General features: G+C 36.4%; 1 protein-coding gene across 5 annotated transcripts in view; it reads left to right on the top strand.

Annotated features, from left to right (window-relative positions):
• Mctp (multiple C2 domain and transmembrane region protein) overlaps positions 1 to 26,704 on the top strand; it is a 1,238,231-nt gene that overhangs the window by 702,904 nt on the left and 508,623 nt on the right. For all 5 annotated transcript variants that reach the window (XM_069826339.1, XM_069826342.1, XM_069826343.1 and 2 more), the window contains one exon: positions 22,500 to 22,722. In XM_069826339.1, coding sequence (XP_069682440.1) covers positions 22,500 to 22,722 — 223 coding nt within the window. The remainder of the gene's footprint in view (positions 1 to 22,499; positions 22,723 to 26,704) is intronic.

Here is a 26,704-nt window from a genome sequence, read left to right as displayed (position 1 = left end):
AATCTCTCTGATCACTGGCTGGTGGCGTGTCGAGAAGTCTAGTCTAGGAATGATGCCTGCTCGAACTTCAGCGTTTAACTAGTGCGGGTAAAAACGCGTTTAAGCTAAGATTAGCGTAATAGTTGACTATAATGGACATAACGCTCGTGTCCAACCTCTGCTTCAGGATGGTGGTGGTGGTGGTGGTGGTGGTGTTGGTGGTGTTGGTGGTGGTGGTGGTGGTGGTGGTGGTGGTGGTGGTGGTGGTGGTGGTGGTGGTGGTGGTGGTGGTGGTGGTGGTGATAGATTTTGTACCGGGTTATGTTTGCCGTACAGTTTCGACGAGGAATTATTGGCAACAAGAACGTGTTGTATGTCATGCCAGACACGTTCTTCTAGCGTCTGTCGCGTTATTGGTTCCGCTAACACAATGCAGGTTTCTTTTTAGTAGAAAGAAGTGTACCTACTTGTAATGCATTTCATTTCCCGTGTGGAGATCGATTGCGTTTTGGTAAAGAAGTTAACAGGTTGAATTTTGAATAGAAGTCAAATTCATTTCTTTACGAGGAAGAATATATTTATTGAGTACAGTGTGACAGAAAATAAAGTATATCGAATTTCGACAGAGCTAAGGCTGGTCCACGATAAACCGGGAACGGAAACTAGAACGAGAACGGAAATATTGTTAACATAAATGTATTTAAATGTGAGCATTCATAATTAAGTTTCACGTTCCCATTCCGGTTCCGGCAAGCTTCTCGTTAATTGTGAATGCTCACATTTAAATACATTTTAACAAGATTTCCGTTCTCGTTGTCCTTTCCGTTCCCGATTTATTGTGGACCAGCCTTTACATATCCTGCTAACTGAAGCATTTCAATATTAAACGACATTTCAACAAAGCCCATATTAAGAATTATGGAATAGACAAACTTTCGGGTAAGTTCATTATTACGAACTGTATATTGAACGGCTTCAGGCTGGTATCCCCAACCCAAAATCAAAAAAAGGGTTGGAATTAGTCTACCCTCAAAAAATAAGTAAAATGAAAATATCCTCAATCTACCAAAAGTACAATAAAGTATAATAATTAAAATAATTACAACGCATAAAAAATTTCTATAATAATTATAACGAAAAATTGATTCTCTTGCCATAACTATTAATACACAAATTCATAATCTCAAGAGAATCAAACCAAAAGAAATTAAATCACTACCAAATAAGTAACCTTATTTCGGCCTATATACTGTTAAATTAAGGACATCACTCGTCGTGTTCATTTTGTATTGAAATGAATAGTGACATTTATATTAATTTTCAAAGTTCATTACCTAAATGCTACAAATTTATGTTTCCGTACTTGGTGATAGGAGGAAAGTTTTGGAAAATCTAAAGCAGGCTAGATGCAAAGAAATCTCAAATAAATTACCGACAGAAAATCTAGCATAATTGTAAACCTTGAAACGACATAACGCATTATAAATACAATGACTTTATTACAATCACTTTTGAAACTTAAAGTGCCTCCACTGATAGACCTTTCACATGCAAAGAATTTCAACAACTCTAAGCAGAAGTCGACCATCCCCAATAGAAGTGGAGTTAGACTGACGTCATATTTCCCCTACTTACGGGTTCTGCAGGCCTTGTCAAGAGAAACACGATAGTTTATCACTACAAAAAATCATGATGTCGGATAAAATACGATTTTGCTTGCTTTGAGAATAAAATTATTGTTCTGGTATTTTTAAATCAAATATACGTACATATTCTTCCTTTTTTCCGTACGTCTGGAAACTGCTTGAGAACAGAACGAAGTCATACATGAGCATGCGCATGAGCATGAGGTGGGGAGCGCCACGACGTGACAGCGAGCAGCCAGTCATGAGTACCATCTCTTGCCGTGATCTCCTTGAAGTGTGTTTCTATGTATATTCTGAAGATTTAAATTGTTTTAAGTGAATGCTTTTTGACGACATCCCTCAGTGGAAAAATATTAAAAAGTCTGTCGGACTTTCATGTAACACAGGAAATCAGATTAAATGATGAATGATGCTTTATTATTATACGATTCAGTATGCTTCAAACAACATGTGCAGAAAGAATGAATGGGGAGGAAGTTGACAGTTACAAAAAGAAATCTGATGCAAAGTGGATGTCGTTCTTTCAATCATTCAAATTTCACGAGCAGTTTTCAGAACTGTTGAAATTAATCGAGTTTTATTTTAACATTCCTAGTCGTGATGGTAATGTAGAGAGGATATTTTCTCTCATGAACACTCAGTTGTCTGGTGAGCATAATATATTAAAAGTTGTAATAAATCTCCTTACACACATCTTCTGGAAACAGACTTAGTTCAAACATTCGTAAAGTCGCACTTTGACTATTGTGACGTTTTGTTTACTGACTTAAGCACCGAAGTCTCGAACAAATTACATCGTGTTCATAATCTGGGTATAAAATATGTGTGCAATGTCCGACAATACGATCATATTTCACCATTTTTCGAATCTGTATCTTGGTTCCGGCTCAACGATCGCAGAACTTTACACTGTCCTTCTCTTCTATTTCAAATTCTACGCACCTCAGCCCCAAGTTATCTGTCGTCTCGTCTTGTGTATTTATGCACCAACCATAACCTAAATACTTGATCTCAGATCACAGGTACATTGAATATACTTCATTATAACACTCCCCGATATACTTCATCATTCACCGTTTCAATTTCTCGTCATTGGAACTCCCTACCTCACACCTTAAGAGGTTGTCAGACATTTACTAATTTCAAAACCCGGTTGTCAGCTAGACTGTTTAGACCATGGGTGTCCAAACGCCTATAGAACCAGGAGATATTACAAGTCAAGCATGCTCTGCTAAGGTCAATAACTTTCCATACAAAATAGAAAAAACGATTTTAAAGAATATGCGCTGCGGGTTGCTTACATCAGGAGCGTACGAGTTACAATTGGACATCTATGGCTTAGACTGTGAGCTTTGCTAAAATACATTTTTTTCTAATATATGATTTTTATTTTTAATATATCAATTTTCTTTATTATTTTAACAATTACTTCGACTCTCATTACTTTAATTGTTTGATTCTTAGAAGTACATGTAACTAACTTGTTTTCACTTTATTATTATTATTAATAATAATCCGTTGCGCTACAACCCGTGAAGGGCCTAGACCGACCAGCCGGCTGCTGGCCTCACGCCCACATGCCGAAGCAGAGGTGGACGATCATCCAACCAGAATGGAGGTATTGTGATGCCCAGCCGTTATAGCTGGTATTCGCAACCGAATTTCGCTACCTATCGTAGCTCCCCAAGTGCATCACTTATTATTATTATTATTATTATTATTATTATTATTATTATTATCATTATTATTATTATTATTAGGCCTATTATTATTATTATTATTAGGCATATTATTATTATTAGGCCTATTAGTATTATCATTATTATTATTATTATCATTATTATTATTATTATTATTATTATTATTATTATTGTTGTTGTCGGCCTGGGTAGCATAGTCAGTATAGCGCTGGCCTTCTGTGCTGGAGGTTGTGGGTTCGATCCTGACTCAGGTCGATGGCATTTAAGTGTATCTAAATGTGACAGGCTCATATTAGTAGATTTACTGGCGTGTAAAAGAACTCCTGCGAGACAAAATTCCGGCACACCGGCGACGCTGATATAACCTCGGCAGTTGCACGCGTCGTTAAATAGACCACAATTTTTAATTATTATTATTATTATCATTATTATTAATTGTATATTATACCTGTATATCTGCCATTTTTATATTAGCTATTGTATTGTTCTAATACTGGTTGAGTGTGGAAGAGAAGGCTTTATGGCCTTAACTCTGCCAATAGAAATAAATGTACTAAATAAATAAAATAAATAAAGAAGTTGTAATATACTTCCCTACAGAGTTGTTGTAGGCAGTTCCTTCCATTACCAATGGATAAGGCTGTCTTGAAAATAAAAGAAACAATGTATAACTCAAATAATTTCTAGGGAAAAGTTGTTTCGGGGCCGAGTATCGATCCCGGGACCCTTTGCTTAGCGCACGAATGCTCTACCGACTGAGCTACCCCAGGAACCATACACGACACCGTCACAGTTCTTCCCTTTATATCTACACAACTAAAATGGGCTGAAAAGACGTCACAAACCCAACTTTGAGTGCACAAAAATACTGTGTGACTTGTGGCTTTCTGTTAACGTACCTACAGTAACGATTATATATTATGCAAATCTGGCTTTCAGGTAGAAGCTGCCTGTGAAGCAGGTTATTCTAGGTACATTAACAGAAAGCAACCATTTAAGTCACACAGAATTGTGTGCACTCAAAGTTGGGTTTCTGGCGTCTTATCAGCCAATTTGAGTTGTGTGGATATAAAGGGAAGAATTGTGACGATTTCGTGTATGGTTCCTAAGGTAGCTCAGTGGGTAGAGGATTCGTGCGCTAAGCGAAGGATCCCGGGATCGATACCCGGCTTCAGAACAATTTTTCCTTCCAAATTATTCAAGCCTGCTTCACAGGGAGCTTCTACCTGAAAGGCAGATTTGCATAATATATAACTCACTTTACCAAAAATTGTCACTTAGTGCCTTTTAATTCTCACCGATTCGTTTATTAGATCTATATACGCACATAGTTTTGTCAAAATCTTTGACCGACTACAGTTTTACATTTATGCTGCAAGCCGAAAGATCGCGGGTTCGATTCCTGATGCAGTAATGGATTTTCTCCATTGATACAACCCTTGCGGACACACTATGGCCTTGGGGTTTACTCAACCTGTAACACAAATGAGTACCAGGGACATTTCCTTGGAGGCAAAGACGGCAGGCACGTAGGACTGGCAAACTTACTGCCATTACTGTCGATTGTCTGTACAGGCCTTAACATACCACCGCCCTGAGAGCCTCTATGATCTGTAATTAGGGTGACTTTGTACCTTTTTTATACGAAACTGATCGTTGTTTTGTTTATTACGCATACAGAATAAACATAAGAACAGGAGGGATCGTCTTGTAAGAACCTTATCGTTTCCGGAATCCAAGCTAGTAGTCACATAAATAACATAGTGCGATGTAAGAGGTACTGTGCTTTGCAGAGTCTAGGTCAGTCAACACTTCATATCTGCCACCACACCCAAAAAATCTTGTAACATGGCTACACACGCAAACCCCAGTTGAGCTCGCATTTAGCAGTCAAGAAGCACGCCAGCTCGCAGTGCAGTCGACTGCTTTGCATATCTGCCACAGCCGACTTCTTCCTCGCTCGTAGTTCTGTTCCTTGCACGCAGTGGAGTTGTTCCTTTTCTCTCCACTAGAAAACGAATTAAAGCGTTGTGATTGGTAAGTAATTTGTTACAGTATTATAACATAGTGGAAAGAGATAGATGCTTACATTTCTTTGTTACTCTTCGGCAATAACATGTAAAATGTCATTTCTGTTTTGTTTGTCTAACACTTGTCGTAAGTTTCTATTTTCAACTGCAGTTTATCAGGGTATACTTTATCAATTCTAACTACTTCGTCGAAACAGTCTCCACGAAGAGAGCACGTTATTTCTTCAACACTTACTTCGTAAAGTTCAAATTCAAAATTGTTTCTTACTTGAATAGATTGGGATGCGAATTTATATAATGAGTGGCTTCAATTTTATTTATACATTAATAAAATATTGTATCGCTTTATATAAAAAATCCTTGCGCCATAATTTACATTAATTTTTATTGATATTCACTTATGAGATTCTTTATATACATTGGAACAAACATTATTATTGAGTTTTTCTGTTAATTGTTTATTTACACTGAACAAACATTACTACTGGGTTTTTCTGTACAGTTGAATCGGTAAATTACTAGGAATTTATTATTATTATTATTGTTATTATTATTATTATTATTATTACTATTATTATTTTCATTCTTTTACAATAAAAAATTCCAGTAATTTACTTACTAATTTTACAGCAAAACCCAGTAGTAAGTTTTGATCCCATGTACGAGTATATAAGAATCTATATAATATGTGTATATCAGTTTAGAATAATGTTAATTGTGGCGCAAGGGACTTTTTAGATAAAGCGATCCAATATTTTAACAGAATATTATAAAATGCAAATCACTTATCATAGGTGGATGAAATTTTGCCATATTTGTCATTATTAACCAGATATACCAGTTATCAAAATTTGGCGAATCTAACTTCCTCTGAGTATGCTAGTTACTTATTTCACTATTGTGAATCCTTAAAAATATGGAACTTGGAAATTACAGTGTAGTGTCTCCTTAAAGAGCTGTTAAATCACAGGCGTAATCGTGATTTTTCTATCATGAGATAGAAACGCAGGTCAGTAATTTTATACTCATAACTATCAGAATCTGTGTCGTATAGCGGAAGTTTATTCCAATTCCTTCTTATATAGGATGACCAGACGTCCTCTTTTGTCCGGACATGTCCTCCTTTTTAGGCCTTTGTCCGGGGTCCGGGCGGATTTTATAAAAATCAAGAAATGTCCTTTTCGTAATTTGTATGCCTGATATTTTGAAATTATCTGATTTGACGCCTTTTTCAAGTAATTTGCCAAGTAGGTGGCAGCAGCATCGACGGAATATACTCTTTGCCAACGATCATAACTCTTTTTGCTCTTTCTTGTTATGGTCGTTGCTCAGAGGTAGCTAATAAATCGAGAGATCGAGTTGCGAATGTGAATATAAATAGATATTTTCTGTCCTCTTTAATAATTATTATAGTTCCCTTGACTTTCATGCTTAGCTAACTTAAAATCATTATTAAGTTTTTATATTATTATTTTGTAATAAAATATATAATAATATAATTTTAAGTATGATATAATCCTAAATCTGCAGTGTAAATATTTTTTAATAAAATAGATATTGACATAATTTAAAGTATAATGTAGGCCTAAGCCTAAATCTAAGTATACATATTTTTGTTGTCTTTTTTTTTTTTCGAACAATGTCCTCCTTTTTTAAGTTTTGTGTCTTCTTTTTTATTGATATGAATCTGGTCAGCCTATTCTTATATTATCGAAGTTGGCCGACTTCGGATTTGGACGCTCGGTAGCATCATCTTACTGCACGTAATATTCATTGTTGTGAAGGACAGATTTTAAGACTTTAATTAAAGAGCAACTTTATTATCCAGTAGTGGTAGAGCCGTTTAAGAGCTTCACTTCTACAAGTTTCCTTTCTTTCACAATTTCAAATAAAGAATTTCCAATCCGTTTCGCATGCGCGAGAATGTTTTACCATCGACCAGAACATTAAGACGCTTTTGCGCTACCCTGTCAGCACTTCCATCTGTCAGATCCGCTGTTCGCTACTCCAATAGAACTGTCAGTATTTTTTTATCTCTTCACGGATGATTGCAGAAAAAAAAGCCTCGAGGCTTCATAGGAATTAAGATCCTCTGGAAGAACAGTCTCTCGGCTTATCGGAGATTGGATTTGTGGATTTAATGGCTTTAATATAAAATGGAGTCTCTTATTCCATGTAAATAGAGAGACTTGGAACTCTCGACACGGAATAAAAGGAAGCATATTAAGTAGCATGTTGCAGCTCCGCTATTGCTACAGTGTTTAGTTGATTCGAAGGATCACGCAATACACACAAATAACATTGCTCTGTTATGTCTTATGTACCATAAGTACAAAATGTTTCACGCTGCAAGACATAAAAGAAGAGAGTGATAGTTCGTACGTGTCCTACATTATGCATAAAGTAACATTGAAATCTCAACATTAGTTGCACTTCCAGGTAATATTCTTTCATAAAAAAATTAAATAACGCTGAATCTGAATGTCATATTGAAGTTTGTGTGATTTTTAAGGTAGAATGTATAGAATGAAGGAAAATTCACGGAAACGTACGCCACCATGCGATTCTTTAAAGAAAATCTATTTACTCTGTATTTACATAGAGCCCAAATCTCGCACAATTTTCTTAGAAATATGGACTGAAATTGAGGATATGGCAATACCGTACATACTCTTTACTGATGTTCTTTGCAATAGTATTACTGTTGTAGTTATTAGTGTCGTGCAGTGTTTGAACATGTGAGGGGATGTCAAGATACTACAAAATTCACCTACTCCGTAGGCATCCCAACTGTACGTGGAAGTGAAGCATGTAATCAAAAATAACAGAGTCCATTGAAAATCGGTAAGAGGCCTTATGTTCGGTTCATGTTTGCCGAGTCTCTGTAGAACCGAAGCTCCCTTTGCGTTTGTTCAATCTTCTCCTTTTCTTACATATGTTCGGTGCCTTTCTCCTTAGTTACTCCTCTCCCTGCACCTTTATGCTTCAGCTGCATAAGGATGGCGGGCACATATCTTGCGAAGTTCGTATAGTAATGTGTATCTATATGTAACTTTTCTTGTTATTAATATGGATAAATGTTCAAAAAAATATAAGCCTAATTATAAATAAATGAAACAAAATATATTAAAAACGTATATGTTCAAAGTACCGACTAGTATTGTGCAATGTTAAAACATGAGAGAGGAAACCAAGACATTACAAAATTCGTCTTATTCCATATTAAAAACTATGTGCTCAAATCCTTAAGCGGTTTAAAATAATGTCCTGCAGTGTTCGAACATGAGAAAGACAACCAAGACAAAACAAACTTCGTCTTACGTCGTATTTAATATGAAAAACTAATAGCAAGATCCATGCTAAAACATGAAGGGGTGGGAGTGGAGAACAGTGAATATTTTTATAATAAGGTGGAACAAACATGACAGGCCTTCTTTTGCAGAGCGAACAACGACGAATGTCAAATTTCCTCATTCTCGACTAGCTTGAATCGAACATAGTGCTTGTAATGCACGTCGCTAAGATTTTCATAAGCCGTATAGTCACACAAATATTGTGTCCGAACAACTGTGATTAATTTGAATATTATGTTAAGAATGTAGTTATAGCTATTTTCTGTCGGTAATTGGTATTGTAACAACCGTAATGTATTTTTAAAACATAATGTGATGTACCTATATGTACGTAAATTTCTGTCGATGCTTAATCATATTTTTGTAATAAAAATTACCTGTCTTTACATCGAAATAACATTTGCTAGATATATTCTAAAATCTTTACTCAGCTACAAGTATTATGAGATGGGAAGGGAGGGTAGGAGAAGCCAGCGAACTTCAAGGGCACAGATCATACAAGGCGCAAGATCGAGCGAGCTGTGACAGACTCGCTTCTTCAAAGCAGACTTCGATTCTTGTCACGCTCGACAAAGAGTTTGAATTGCACGACACTAGTAGTTATACAGAGCAATTACAAATGATTCATCGGGTTTTAATATTTGCGAAAACTGGATGTGCTAACAAAGAATTGAAAGAAAAACTCTGCGAGTTTACTTTTTCCTTGTTGTAACTCTGAGCCTGTAGACAGACGACAGCACAAGCATAGTTTTCAAAATGATGCCTATGCAGCAGAAAGCGTTCGCAGTTTGGGAATATGAGAAGTCACCATTTGTTCCCGTACAGCGTGCGTACCGGAGACAATACCCTGAAACTTCACCGCCAGATCACCAAAGCATTCTGCGATGGCATCGTCAATTTAAGGCAACTGTTACCGTGGAAAAAGGTTAAAGCAGTGGACGCCCAATCATTTCTAATGAAACAGTGGAGCGAATGAGGGCGAGTTTCATTCGCAGCCCTCTGAAATCAACATACCGCGCCAGTCGGGAACTTGATATTCCGTAACCGAATGTATGGAAAATTTTACGAACCTGATTGCGAATGAAACAGTACCGCATATAGTTACCGCAAAAGCTAAAACCGGAAGACCTTGTCAAACGATATGAATTTTATAATTCCATGCAGGCCGCTATAGAGGATAATGATGGTTTGGAGGACCTTCTAGTGTTAAGTGACGAGGCCACCTGAACACAGAACTCCCTCGCCGTTGGATTGGGCGATGCGCTGAAGATGACTTAGCATTGTTACAGTGGCCTCCTAGATCCCCCGACTTAACGGTCTGTGATTTTTTCTCTGGAGGTGTATAAAAGAGACAGCGTATGTGCCACTACTACCAGCAACTTTAGTTGAGCTCAAGGATCTCATTACAGATGCGTTTACGACAATTACTAGGGATATGCTGCTGCGCGTATGGGACGAACTTCAATGTCGCATCGATGTGTGTCGTGTAACGAGAGGCAGCCACATCGAATACTTGTGAAGGTGTGTCCGATACTTGGACAGTTTCTGTTTATTTTGATATATCATACATTATTCTAAGTGTTATATTTTTCTTTATGGAGCCGCTTAAAACCTGATGAATCATTTGTAATTGCCCTATATTGTTGGGTAGCCGCCCAGGTAAGATACATACTGGTCACACTATCACGCTAGGCGCCTAGGAATCAACCAACCATTCATTCCTTGCTTGTTTGTTCAACAGTGCGGATATGCCTCTTTCAAAATTGACTAGGAAACAACTAGAAGATACTTCTTCGATGCATGATTGGCTACATCGACCATTATGATAGGTGCATAATATTAATCTTTGGAGAGTTACGCCTTTACAGCTCTGTTTATTATTCCTGTGGTAGGGTAGACTATATAGTTATTGACACATTAAGCACTTTTCTTTACATTTGTTTCCTGCAATTCTTTATTTTCAGTAACTAAGGTGTTTTACATTTTGTTACTAGTTCTAAAAAACTCCAATGTTATCTTGGGTGAGTCAGATATTTTCAAATACACTTTAATGGTCATTAATTGATTAATGAATAAAAAATGACAAAAAAGTATAATTATTGACACTTATTAGATAGATATTGACACCTTTGATACAGTTGTTGACACAAAAGTATTTTATTTACATTCAGACCTAGCCTAGCTGTTTTTAAGTTCACTTTTACACAAAATGAAATGAAGGATATTTAGACTACATTACACTTACAGTACATAATAAATTATGTAGTCTATCCACATAAAGGTCAACAACTGGTTATGAGAAACGAACATGGAATCCTACATACGATCATGTAGAATGTCATCCATAAATGTTTTACAATGGTCACAATAGTGAATACTACTGTCGGAATTTGATGTTGAAGGGAGATTTGAGAAACATTTGTCATGAAACAATTTTTCACAGAAGTCACACTCTCTTCCATAATTTTTTACATTTGCTGCGCATTTAAAACATAGTCCATCTAAAGTGGGTCTTTGCTTTTTCTCCTGACTACCTTAGTTTTTTCTTGTACCTGATTCGCAGTTTCATTTTTTTTTCTGTAGAATTTCATTCTATTTTAGCTTATTATTTTTACTTTCTTCTACTCGATTTTCAGTTACAGTCTTCTTTACGTTTTGTTTCTGTGAACCTTTGTTCTCTTTTCGGACTGCTTTACTTATTTCTTTTTGTTCTTTCTTCTTTATTTTCTTCTCTTTTTCTCTTCCTTTCCAAGTTTTCTTTTTCTAATGTAAACTTCTTCTTTTCTTCCTCATTGTGTAACTCCTGCCATTTATCTGAAGTCAGTACAAAAGGCATTCTTTCAATATTTCTTTTCCCCTTCCTCTTAGGGGTATTTGGCCATACAAGAATATCTGACAGTGGTGATTTACTCTTGTTATTTTTTGTTGGTAGACTATTATCAACTAAAGCAGGGTTATCATTTACAAATCTTTGAATTGATTTTGATTCACCTATTGATTGATTTGCATCTGAGATGTACTTTTCCTCTTCGAGTAGAGAAATATTATCTTCCTCTTGAGTCAAATCTCTTTCTTTGTTCCCATAATTCTCTGCTGGTAATTGTGTTTCCAACATTTCAGTCGGACTTTCATAGGAAGATACTAGCTCCATCCACATTGCAAACAACATTTTAGACTCTTCATTCTCCCAAGTACAGATCGTGTTGTTTCTGTCTTCAGACTCAAATTTTGAAAGAAAATGTTGACCAATAATTTCCTTGAATCTGTTGTATGTGAGAACAGAGTTGGATGTTCTCTGTTCATTGGTATCTCTATTAGGTAAATCATTTCATTTGGTTTTTATTTTATTGCTGTCACCCAAACATGTTGAATAATCTATAGCATTGCTATCCCAAGGACATAGACCACAAGCTCTGAAACCTTTCTGCAATGTTTCAGCCTTTATTTGTGTCTTCACCACTTTTCCTAGGATTGCAGCAAAGACTTCCCTGGTCAATGCTTGTGATGGGTGTGCCCTTCGCCGTTCTAACACAGCAGACTTCCATCCACACTTAAGGGGAAAGAAAGCAGATACATCTGTTGGCTTTATGATTCTCGTAGAATTTGGGTACAGAGCAATCAGAATTATTTTTAATTCAGAACAGAGTTCACTCATCTGATATGTGAGATGAGTTTAATGCACATCCACAGCGTCTATAGCAGTCTCCAATGCTTCAGAAGAGTACCGATGTTTTTGTTTATTCATATTAGGCCTAGGCGTGAATAAGAATAAGATAGTTGTTGACACACAACACACAGTTATTGACACCCAGTGACAATAACTGTAAGAAGTGAAATTAGCACTTCTAAAATCCGTATTAAGGTTTCATTATGACAATATCTATAAAATTCCGTTAAAATTCTAGCTGTAAATAAGTTTCTCAAAAATACAGTTGTTGACATAGGGTGTCAGTGACTGAGTTTAATAGATATAGGGTTCTAGTTATTGCCACTGAGAATAAATCCTCACAATATAGTTAATAAAAGTGGTAGAAATAGTTGTAATATATTAGGTAGTTTCATTATCATAATACTAATTGAAATTATGTCTTCCCTGATATTAATATGTACGCAGGCACACAAAGAATAAATGTAAATGCTTAAGAAAATATTTAAAATATGCACTCATTTTTACACGCCCTATGAAAGTTGAGAATTATTCGACAATGCAACCAACTATTTAAAACGAATTACCAGTGTTGTTTTAGAATTGAAATGTACCATCGGATAATGTAAGTACTTTCTTTATCTTTGCAGTAGAAACCTTATTATGTACACAAGAATGGAAAAGTGTCGATAACTGTAACAGTGTCAACAACTATACAGTGTACCCTACATCTTACAAATTTTTTTCAATACCAGAGTACTTTATTCAGCTCATCGGATAGATTTCGAGAGATGGCTCTCATTTTAAAACAGCTACTATCAATTCTTTAAACATAATATTAGTAATTATTATTACAAACACACAACAATAACTAAATTAGTACCAGAAAAAACACTGCTAGCTGCCTTGTGGCTACTCATAGAAAACATATGGGTTCATTAGCTTGGATAGTTGCTACGTGACACGCAGTAGACTACGCTGTGCAGCCCATCCTAATAGAAGAGCGGACGGAGAAAAGGGTTTAAGTGCCAAAAAAAATTAACATTAACAACTGGTACTTGTATCGTTCTCCTTGCACTCACAAAAAAAAACTTATTTTTCTTCTTCCACCATGTTAATAATATCAAAACAAGTACTTATACAAGTTCTGACCACTCGAGCGCAATTACAAGGGCTTCCCAGAAAGTAAATTTTCCTGGAACCTTTTACAGAAAGAAAACACAATTTCATGGAAAGATTTATTGGACAGATACAGCAATTGAGGGGTTTGGAAAAAAAACCAGGCAGTTCCAATTCAGTACTTTTCGAGATAATTAAGAAAAACTTACCGCAAAACAATAAGCATGTACAGAAGGGGCAGGTCTAAAATAACTGTGAATGTAATTCTTGGAACTACTTGGTTCTTCGAACAAACTATAGAGCGTATTTTTTTGTCCTCTGTGCATAAATAACTCAAAAATGAGATAAATTGGAGCTGCCTGGTTTTTCCCCCAAAACCCATCAATTGTTGAGCTATTTTTCAACATATTCCCCATCGGAATTGAGACAATTCTCATACCGTGTAATCAACAGAGAGATGCAGACGACTGTCACTGGTTCCGATCCCAGGCGGCTGACTTCTAGACACAGGGAAACAAATGTTGATCCCACGTTGTGACAAATGTCCCAAGAGAATATTTGCTTGTCAGCTGATTAACTTGTACCATTTACTCAGCTTTGTGCCAACTGTGTGATCAAATTCTTGCACTTCTAACTGATGATACTGTATAGGCATAAAGCCAATATCACTTTCCAAGCAAAAAGTCAAAAATTTAATTTTTAGCACTTGTACCCTTTTCCCCGTTCGCTCTCAAAATGTTCCTGACTTCGTTTACTTGAAGTACTTCTGCAGGCGACTATTCAACCACCAGGCGATAAGCAAGCCTCCTTCGGTGTGGCCGCAGCCTAAAGCAATTAATGACTTTCTGCAATGCCAAGTGATTAATGAGGTGTGTAGCTTCAGAGAAAATTCTTTTGATTTTTCATTTCAAACTCTACTGTACATCTTCTACCTTTTTATATTTTTAACTTTACCTGAAAATTAAGTTACTTTACAATATGTAAGATGTCCAAGACGGGTAATATTAATTGTAACTTTTACTTATTTCATCAGCTAAACACTTTACATGAGCAGGAAGTTCACCCAGACCCTTTCACACACGACCCGGTTTTTGGAACTCATCCAACGCGACATCGATCCGATCCACATTCGCGCATCCCCAGCTTTCTCTTGCCTTAACACCCTCTTCCTCTCTCCTGCCGTCAAGGTATTCACAAAATGTGTCATCTCAACACTACCTCCAAGCCGCTTATTATTCTGACCACGTAGGTATGTAGAGAGGTAGGCAGGTGGTAGTAGTTTGAATGATAGAGGCTATGAAACAATGTTGATATCAAAACAAGACGGGAATGAAAATTTCAGGAGAAATTTAAGATACTCCCCCCCTCCCCACAAAATATCTCGCAAACTAACATAGATTCAATCACAGATAACTTTAGGTAAGAAGCTGTCTGATCAATTTAATTCAGTTCTTTTCACTTTGTTACGTCTTATTCTTCTACAGACATACGCTGAAATATTTAGGCCCGGTTTCTCCAACCTTTGTTAAAATACACTTGACATAGCGTTAATTAACTGTAAGTTAAAAGTATAAATTGCTGTTAAAAATATTGTGTTTCTTCAACTTTACATTTCACATTTTAACATTCTGTTTGTTAACACTCTGTTAGGACCAGAGATTCTAGAATTTAACCATAACCTATAACCAAGTATAGGCTCAATTCTGTTTTCTGAACTCTGACAGTTGCGATTCTCGCTTGTTTCCGTTGTTAGATTCAGAGAGGATAGAAGGCTTTCTATTCTCTCTTTGACTATGCCTCTTATCATCGTCTGTATCACAGTAGCACGGAGCGGCATATTGCCGTGTTGGTATTGCTGTTGTGAAATGGAAAACACTGGAACAAAAAGAAATCATTGGACTAATTTCTCTTTCTTCGAGAGAAGACTTCTGCTGGAAACAAATTCGCAGTATAAACCAATTATTGAGAATAAATAAACAAACGTATCTACGTTGAAATCGGAAGTGAGGCTTGGGAGAAAATAGCCTATACCTTTGTATGAACTTCTGTTCTGTCAAATCACTGAAATCATTAGTTCTGTTTATGTAACCACGGATATCATTTTCTAAATAATCAAGATATAGAAGTTCAGCTCTAACGCACCAGCCATGTTGAATACTTCTATGCTAACAGAGAGTTAAATGATTTAACTGCATGAAATTGAGCAGTTAAATTAACAGGGGTTTTGCTTGGCAGATAATAGCCTATACCTTTGTATGAACTTCTGTTCTGTCAAATCACTGAAAACATTAGTTCTGTTTGTGTAATCATGGATATCATTTTCTAAATAATCAAGATATAGAAGTTCAGCTCTAACGCACCAGCCATGTTGAATACTTCTATGCTAACAGAGAGTTAAATGATTTAATTGCATGAAATTGAGCAGTTAAATTAACAGGGGTTTTAACAACCTGTTAGTACTAACTGTAGTTGAAGAAATGCTTCAATTGTTAAGTTTACAGTTAAAATAGAATAACACACTGCTATAATTTGACAAAGGTTGAAGAAACCTGGCCTAAAACAAATTTGTCATGTGCTTGATCGAAGTTTCATTTCTATCTCTGAAATATTTTAAAATATTACTAATTTTGGTTACGTAATTACATTTATAGGTATTTTTATATATCGGATACTGAATGGATGAAACATTGGACTTATTTAACGTGAAGTTTTATAGGATACGTACCGAGTCTTCAGCTAGATAACACAATATTTGACATTCAAAGTGGGCAAATATTTATGCTATACGTGGACTTTCGTTGTTAGCAGAAGAAGAGACGATACTATTAAGGGATTTGCTACTGGTGTTAAATGACAGCTGTGAGCATTGAAGATAAATGCAAACAAGACGAAGACCATTGTTGTCGGAAGAAAAATAAAACGGGTAAACTTGCGAATTCTTAATTAGGCAGTAGAGCAAGTGGACAGCTTCAAGTACTTGTGATGTACTAAATACAGTAACATGAGCAGCAGCCAGGAAGTCAAGAGAAGGATAGCAATGGCAAAGGAAGCTTTTAATAGAAAAAGGAGCATCTTCTGCGGAAATCTGGAAGAAGAACTAAGGAACAGACTAGTGAAGTTCTTTGTGTGGATTGTGGCATTATATGGGGCAGAAACATAGACATTACGACGAAATGAGAAACGAATATAAGTATTTGAAAATGTGGATATGGAGAAGAATGGAGCTTGTGAAATGGACAGACAGGATAAGAAATGAAGTTTTGTTGGAAAGAGTGAGTGAAGAAAGAATGATGCTGAAACTGATCAGAAAGAGAGAAACTGCCTACTGAAGGATGCACTAGAACAGCGGTCATCAGCACAGTGCAACCTCAGGCTAGCGTCTCTTACACGGGGATAGGAGACTGCACTATCGTGCAACTGTAGCTGCTAGCGGGTATGCTTTCTCCCTATCCCTTCTGCACGACGGTGCATATTCAGATACACTGCTTATCCGTTACTCATTTCAGCGAATGCTGACGACCGCTGTACTAGAAGGAATGGTGATCGGGTGAAGAGTTCGGGACAGGAGGAGATATCAGATTAAGATTAAGATATTATGTGGATCATATGAGGAGACTAAAAGGAGAGCAGAGAGAGATTGGAGAATGCTGGGTTTAAAGTAAAAGATCTGCCAATGGACAGAACACTTATGTATGTAATGTATGTATGTATTTATTTATTTTTTATTTTTACGACGCTTTATCAACATCTTAGGTTATCTAGCGTCTGAATGAGATGAAGATGATAATGACGGTGAAATGAGTCCGGAGTCCAGCACCGAAAGTTACCCAGCATTTGCTCATATTTGGTTGATGGAAAACCTCAACCAGATAACTTGCCCCGACCGGGAATCGAACCCGAAACACCTAACACGAGCTAACCTTTACTCCACAAGCGTGGACTGTATGTATTTTATTTTATTTTATTGGGTTATTTTACGACGCTGTATCAACATCTAGGTTATTTAGCATCTGAATGAAATGAAGGTGATAATGCCGGTGAAATGAGTCCGGGGTCCAGCACCGAAAGTTACCCAGCATTTGCTCATATTGGGTTGAGGGAAAACCCCGGAAAAAACATCTAGGTTATTTAGCGTCTGAATGCCAGTGAAATGAGTCCGGGGTCCAGCACCGAAAGTTACCCAGCATTTGCTCATATTGGATTGAGGGAAAACCCCGGAAAAAACCTCAACCAGGTAACTTGCCCCGACCGGGATTCGAACCCGGGCCACCTGGTTTCGCGGCCAGACGCGCTGACCGTTACTCCATAGGTGTGGACTGTATGTATGTATGTATGTATGTATGTATGTATGTATGTATGTATGTGTACTTAGACTTGAATGTACCACTGTATCCCATCTCTTTCGTACATCGTGTCGCCTTAGTCTTTCTGGGTACAGAATTTAAAATCTACTTATTTTAACATAAATTTAACATTTTCTCATCCTGATCAATAAATTATGCTTCAATATTCTTCTCTCGGTTCTCAAAGCCGTCTCAAGTATTGCATTTCCAGGAAGGTAGAAATGTTATAATACAGCATGTTTAAAAAGGATTAAGCAAATTTAAAACCTTATGGGCCGTATTCATAGACATTTGGCAGCACGCGCTACGAGCGTACTAAGCTATCCGGCTATCCACTGGTTACTAGTACAGAATTCAAATCATATCCTATCGCTAACACTGGTTTATGAATACGTAAAACGCTGATAATCCACCGAAAGCCCGCGCTAAAAATGTCTATGAATACGGCCCTATATCTACAACCGCAAACCCCAAACGAACTACACTTATACCACGTGAACGGCCGTGGTCCAGAGTTTTATATGACTATCGCTAGATTCCGTTCGTGTTATTTATGAGCCTTTCTTTTTCGAGGGAAAACTGTTTCGGGAAATTCCTATCTTCAAGTGCTGCAGGATTGGATATTGAGATGCAAGTCATAGAGATCGTATGGACATGTGCGGAGAATGGGGAAATGAGTGACAATCGAAGAAAGTAATGGAATAGTCTCCACAGGGAGAAACAGAAAGCATGGATGGAAGGAGTCTCTAAACATGTGGAAAATAGAGGACTGCATGAGGACCAATGGAAATATAGAAAAAGTGACATTGGTAAAAAGAAAAAATAGGCAACCGCTAAGAGTGAGGAAACCTAGGAAGAATAATAATAAAAAGAAGAAGGCAATATACTGTGACATCGTCAACAGGTTTGTGCTGCGTGTATGATTAATATAACGTAGAGTTTTTAGATTGCAGCAAGCAGAGAAATGAAGATCGAATAACATTGAGAAATAAAGGATATGGTTATGAAATTAATTTATTTTTAATGTAAATACAGTCAACTCTGGATATAGTGAACTCTGTTATAATGAATATTCGGCTACAGTGAACGTAAATTGTTGTCCTGACCTGCATACATTAAAAAGTAATTAGTATATCCGTTTATAGTGAACCCTCGTTTCGGTTATAGTGAACTTAAAACTATAACTTTCCCAAGAAAATGTAATTTTAAAATGGCCAAAATGGTAATTTAGGAAACCCTTTGGCCTATAAACTTCCAAGAATATATTCAGAACAAAATCTCAAACCTTCTACCCCTTAAGTGCATTGAAAGACAAAGGATTCGTTCAGCTTCCTGGACAGTTTGAAACATGTTAGAGAGAATAGCGTACGCAGTGAGGGATAAAGGAAGGATTAGTTCTGATTCCTTTAGAAGAGGTTATTAGAAGAATAGGAAGAGAAAGTGTTTCCTTTTGTAAAAGGGAGTAGAGTGATGACCAAAGGGAAAATATAAGGAGGATTACAGTATAATGGTCCACAACCCTTCCTACAACTTTGTAAAAGTGAACCCGGGGAAATTCCAAGGCCGAGTACACAGTAGCATACCTCTAGTGGGAAGAGGTGCGAAATCGGTCAGTGCCTACTACCTACATGGCTAGATTAGATTCAAGTTTCGAACTGTGAACATCAGGATGTCGAAGCGTAAAGTGTTTAAGTTGGAAGATAAAACATTAGTACTGATATTGAACGTGGTCTGACCCAAACGGGCATTAACTGTATGTACAGCAACATCAGTAGTATAAAAACAGGCATTTCGGTTTTAGTGAACCTCGGATGTAGTGAAGGAATATGCTGATCCGCAGAGGTTCACTATATCCGAAGTTGACTGTACGTCTAATTGTACTGAAGGGTCATTCCACAAAAAACAGGGTTACGAAAGATTTTAAATGTAAGATCCAACCAGAAATCTCTTCGTTTTCCAAGCAGTCTGTCTCCATTCTGCTTGTAATGTGCCTCCTAAAAATATTGTAATTGTAATTAATTTTGATTGAATGAATGAAGGGAATATGAAAGGAGAAAATTGAAAGGTACGCGAAAACGCGTCCATGCATTGGAGTTTTGGACTGAGAAAACTGAATATGTGAACTCCAAGCTTGTTGGCCACTTGTCTCACTCCGAGTTTCCCTGTTCTACTGAAGAAACTTTATTACATTTTGAACAGGAAGACCGAAAATGAACGTAACCTAATAGTTATAACATAAAAGGGAAGGTGGAATTGATGATAGCGAGATTATGTTTGGTGAGGTGAGACTCAGAATTCGCACTGAATTACCTGACATTCGCCTTATGAGTAGAGAAAACCTCGAAAAAAACCCAACGAGGTAATCGCCTAAGCGGGAATCGAGTAGGTATTCCCAAGCGCAACTCCGGGTCGGCAGGCAAATACATCAGACTTCTGAGCTAGACCAATGGCTTCAAATTAATTTATAATTAAAATACATGAAGATATTCTTATTTTGTAAGTTATCTTAATAATATTTTTTAACCCTAGAACACTATCCATGAGTAAATATTACTCACTTCGCACGATTTCACTTTACTCGAGAACCCTGATTACTTTGAATGTCCATTGTGATATTCTTCTTTCTGAATTTCATGTTCAAATATTTACAGAGATAATGTGCTTCAGCAATACAGTAAATATTGCATAAATTTATGTTTGAATCTTAATTCACACAATATATCATGCTCAAATTTCTTATTCACATGAAGGTAATCATATAATACTCTCTTAAGATTTTAGTGGTGATTGAAAAATATATGAGTAAATTTTATTCATGATTAGTATGCACGGGTGTAGAATATCGTTAGTATTCTAGGGTTAAGCATGAGAAACCCGCAAAGTGTCTGCCTAATAATCTAACCATAATGACAAAGATGACATTTTTAAGTGCCCCACAAAGTGTTTGCCTAATACTCTAACCATAATGACAAAGATTACATTTTTAAGAAAGAATAATCGTAACTTCATAAAAATTGTCATGTTTCTTCCCAGTTACAAATTATTTTTGTAAACTCATAAACCTTGCCTCTCAATGCAACTCTGCTTGCTTTAATAATCAAACTCTAATAATCACAAATAACACGAACCTCGACTTCTCTTAATGCGACCAAAATTATAGATTCACTAGCAATTTCACAATTTTTCAAACAGATTCGCGTATATCATTTTGATAACTTCAAGAATTTAAGAATATTAATCCAAATTTGATCCAATACGATGTACGCAGCGATTAAGAAAAACTTTAACGTTGCGTCATTGATTAAAATCCTTACAGGGCATATGTGTTAATTAATTCTAAATGTGGATTACTGGCTTGACTAAAAAGTTTCGTTTCGGCTTCACAACAATAGTGTCCTCTCGCATGCCCGTTTTGCGTGTGTAAAATTTCCGAAAAAAAAAAAAAATATGAAAAGGAGATAAGGTTAAAATGCGTATGAAAGAATCCTAGCAATTATGCTTTGTCTCTTTTTGACTCACTTCACACCATCATTGATTTTTTCAATATTTGAATGCAATCTACCGAAAATGTCACGTAAATTTACATTTCTTTTACATTACCAAATCTTTATTTCACAACTTTATGCCCGTATCATTTTTACTAATTACTTACTTTATTTTAGTAATTTATTCGTAATCGTCATATTGTTTAATTAATTTTAATGGCATGTTGGGTCTAATAAGTATAATATAAGTATCAAATATGTGTAGGTTTATTACAGTCGAATTTACTGTGCCTATCAATAGTACACACGGTAAACCATTATGAGATTACATGAAATGGTACATAAAAATCTTTGACAAACGTTTTTGCCATAAACCTGACATCTTTAGGTCATATTAAAGGAGAACACAATAACACATGATGAACACTTAAAATATCAGGTTAAAACAATCGTTAAAAAGTTTAAAAACTGGTGCGGTAGGCAGTTTTGATGTTAATTTCATGCTAAATTTATTTCTTTTAATGGCATATGTTGAAACTGCCTACCGCACCAGTTTTTAAACTTTTTAACGATTGTTTTAACCTGATATTTTATGTGTCCATCATGTGTTATTGTGTTCTCCTTTAATATGACCTAAAGATGCCATTTTATGGCGAAAAAGTTTGTCAACGACTTTTATGTACCATTTCATCTAATCTCATAATGGTTTAACGTATGTACTACTGATAAGTAAATTCAACTGTAATAAACCTATACATATTTGATAGTCATATTGTTTGCTTGACAAGCAGTAAAATCTCATCTTATTCTCAGAATACCACATCCCGTATTACTGAAGCCTATTTCACTAATATTCCACCAATTGTTAAGAAAGAAACTGTCGCTGGTCTTATGTTACATCTCAAAACTGTTTTCGCTTTCAGAAATTTCATAACAAATTTAATGTTATACGCATTATCAATTGTATTTTCGGAGATTCACTTCTGACACATCCCTTGACATTCACTCCACAGTTATCACGAACCCCACACAACACACAGCAACTATCTCACGTTTAATGTGTTTATTCTAAGCCATCTTTACGAGCACTGGCGCGTATGCAGGGCAAACAGAGCGATGGATGTGCATTCGGCGTTATTTACGAGGGCAGACGGCCGACTGTGACAAGTGAGTGGTATTGTGTGTTTCAATGACGCAGATCCGGTGGGCGGCGCGGAGTCGAAGCCGGAGCAAGGAGCGGCGAGCTTGGCGGAAAGACACTCCGGAGGCGCAGGGGCAGGACGGCGCAGACCAGCAGGGCGAGCCGCGGCTCCGGAGGGACAGCACCACCGACTACGCCGCCGACAACTCGTCGGAGCACAGCAGCACGGCCACGCCGCTCACCCAGTCCCCGAGACACCGCCTCCTCAACTTGCAACACGGTAAACCTTCAATTTGTTCACTCACACTTATTGTGCTTTGTTGCATGGAGTAGTGATGCTCAATGAAGATCAGCATGGTCATAAATGCGAAGAATGAATAAGAAGTGATTTTTATTTAGAAATTAAAATTTCGAAGTTTTCTGAAACAGAAATCGTAGACTTACACTGTGTAGTTTCATGTTTCAAAATCATTTTTCCTAACCTATTATTATTATTATTATTATCATCATCATCGTCATCATCGTCATCATCATGTTTATCTAGTCTGCTGTGAAAAAATCTGAAAGTTAGAATTTATAAAACAGTTATATTACCGGTTGTGAAACTTGGACTCTCACTTTGAGAGAGGAACAGAGAATAAGGGTGTTTGAGAATAAGGTTCTTAGGAAAATATGTGGGGCTAAAAGGGATGAAGTTCCAGGAGAATGGAGGAAGTAACACAACACAGAACTGCATGCATTGTATTCTTCACCTGACATAATTAGGAACATTAAATCCAGACGTTTGAGATGGGCAGGGCATGTAGCACGTATGGGCGAATCCAGAAGTGCATATAGAGTGTTAGTTGGGTAGCCGGAGAGAAAAAACCTTTGGGGAGACCGAGACGTACATGGGAGGATAATATTAAAATGGATTTGAGCGAGGTGCAATATGATGATAGAGTCTGGATTAATCTTGCACAGGATAGAGACCGATGGCGGGCTTATGTGAGGGCGGCAATGAACCTGCGGGTTCCTTAAAAGCCATGTAAGTAAGTTGTAAGTAAATCATATTCATCTGCATACGTTTCTTTAGCTCGCTAGTCTCTTAAGTAGCTTCTTTCGCTGCAGCGAACTAACAATACATGTCATATACCTAGATAGTAGTGAATAATTGAAAAAAACATGAGGTCACTAAACATAAACGATTGTAGGCTATATTTACAAATGTCAGACATGAATAATACTAATTTCCATAGGTTAGGCTGAACTTCGGATCAGTGATTATCGACGTAATGACTTGGAAACAGAAGAGTCCATTGTGTTTATGCATGTTGTCTACAAAGTGTTAAAGAAACATTAATTATTTTGAGTGGTGGTAGTATTTACCAAAACAAGACAAAAAATTAATAAACATGAGTCCTAAAATTTTCCGAGATAAGAGTGTTTGTTTATCAACATCATAGAACACTTTCAATATGATTTCCATTCCCCGTAACGCATCCTTCTGCCCTACGTCTTAGGGAATCACACCTTGTTACCCTTTTCTTTACGTTATTTCTGATGTGATACTGTACACACAACTAGAAATAATTAAAGGGCTCCCATTAGAAAATATGATGTCTTACAATACTAATTTCAAAACCCTTTTTTCATACAAAAATCTCCATTTACCCATGTCTATTAAGTGTGAAGCTGTTAATGCTAAACAATAGGTCTTCGATAATTCATAACGTTCGATAATCAGAACGCACAACGAAATGTAGCCTACGTAAAATAACCGGAGAGCGCAGAAAAAGAGAAATCGGGCCGGCACTACTTGGAGCAACAGAGTTATCACTTATTTTGTTTCTACTGTTCTGTATGTTTCTTTATTGTACTTAATACATTGATTTTCAAACCATTTTCTATTCTTTTATAATATATAAAGTGCTTTTTATGTACTTCAGGTAATGTAAATGCATATATTTGATAATACTAACTATTCCAGTTCCATTTAGTTCGGATTAATGAGGATCTATTGTACTTAGGTCACAGTGAAGTAAAGATAATCGAAAATATCACTTCCGGCTTATACTACATTCTTCAATCTGAATTACAATTTATTATGAAATAATTAAGATAATATTCCAGTCTGCGACTGTAATCATCGTACTTTGCTGGTGTAGATGCTGAGCGTTACGTCCTTGATATAGATTGGATATAAGTGAATAATCAATATCACAGTGCGATCACCATGTAGTAACCCATGACCTTCCTATTTGTGGAGCAAATCTATTTCCAGCTACTTTAGTGTCACTGTTCATTTTTAATTATATGCAGGAGCGGACAATCTGTGCTGAATTCACTTCTTAAATTTACTCCATTGTCTTCTATATTGTAATAAAAATGACAACGGATGATTGTGTTTCAAGTAATTCTCAAGATACAAGTTTTGTTTACAGTTTATGTTATTATTAAAATACATTACAAAAGATTACAAAGATTTTTATTGCAAGCAAAAATTACATACAATAACAAAGATTTTACAATGCTATTGTAATTCTCGTATATGAATATTCTTCAAAATTCAAAATTGATTACCAATCTCATAGTCAAATATCCTACATATTATAAATTATTGTGTACACATACAAGGTAACTGGATCACACCCGAAAATAACTTGTAACGGAAGAAACGCAAAAAAAAAAAAAAATCAAATGAGTAAAACTAAACCTAACGGAGTGAAACAATTTGGAACTAGTAATTAATTTTGAAAAAAAAAAAATATATATATATATATATATATATATATATATATAACAATGATAATCTTCTTCTTTTTATTCACTTCATGAATTAGGCAATATGTCTGTTCTGCCTTCAAAGTCCCTCCAGCCATGTCCTTCTGGGTCTACCGATAGATCTCCTTCCTATAGGTAAATATTTCCATATTTGACATTCTCTCTAGATGTTCTTTCCACTTATATTTATAACAATTTATTTTGTAATTTACAGTACCGGTATAGATGTTTAATTGATATACCGTAGTGTATTGTCATTCCTTATACGATCTAATCTTTTACAACCTTAAACTTGTCGAAGGAATTTTATTTCTGATGCCTGTATTCTACTATCTTGTTTTCTTGTCGTTGTCCACAGTTCAGTCCCATAAGTTAATATTGGCACAGCCATAACTTTATTAAACTTCAATTTTGTCTCTCTGTGTGTTTTATTTCTAAGGGTACAGGTTCAGTGCCTTGGAAAGCCACAACTTTTGTCTTTGTCGTAGAGATCTTCATATTGTATTCTTTGCAAGTCTGACAGTTTAAAAATTGATCTTCGCAAGGCTTCTTCTTCTTCACTTTGAATAATAAACAAGTGATCAGCAAACATTAGTACGTTTAAGTATCTGTTTTGTGATATCTTCAATCTAGGGTCTACAACTTGTTTCCAGTTTTTTACTAATTCATTAATATAAATATTACAAAAGAGTAGGTGATATACTGCACCCCTGTGGAGTAACGGTTAGCACGTCTAGCCGCGAAACCAGGTGGCCCGGGTTCGATTCCCAGTCGGGGCAAGTTACCTGGTTGAGGTTTTTCCCGGGGTTTTCCCTAAACCCAATATGAGCAATATGAGCAAATGCTGGGTAACTTTCGGTGTTGGACCCCGGACTCATTTCACCTGCATTATCACCTTCATCTCATTCAGACGCTAAATAATCTTAGATGTTGATAAAGCGTCGTAAAATGAACGACTACAAAAAAAACTATACTGCACCCTTGTTGAACGCCCTGATTGATATATATTTCTTAGATATCTTGTCGTTGCTCTTCACAGTTATTTTTGTTTGATAATAGAGGCTTTCCACCGTTTTTATAACTTGTTGTGGATACTATCCTTGTTCATGTAATATACGTCATAATAAATTTTTATCCACACAGTCAAAAGCCTTTTCAAAATCAATGAAAGCAATGTGTGTCTCTTTATTGAATTCTCGATGTTTCGCTATTATCTGCCTAATAATGAAAGTATTGTCAGTGCTGGATCTACACTTCCTAAATAATAATAATAATAATAATAATAATAATAATAATAATAATAATAATAATGTGGCACCCGTCGGGAACATCCTGGTTCCCTCGGGAATGTGTGCGTGCATCCAGCAAGAGGGAAGGCGCGGGGAAACGAGACTCAATCTACGATAGGCGCTGTAGCGCGGTACGGGGCGAGGGGAAAAGAAGATTACTGGATGGCGCGGAGCGGAGAGAGTAGGGGAAACATCTGGAAACAGATTGTT

Source organism: Periplaneta americana, chromosome 5 (assembly GCF_040183065.1).
Source record: "Periplaneta americana isolate PAMFEO1 chromosome 5, P.americana_PAMFEO1_priV1, whole genome shotgun sequence".
In the NCBI taxonomy this organism is placed as follows: domain Eukaryota; kingdom Metazoa; phylum Arthropoda; class Insecta; order Blattodea; family Blattidae; genus Periplaneta; species Periplaneta americana.
This window is presented reverse-complemented; position numbering and strand designations above follow the sequence as displayed.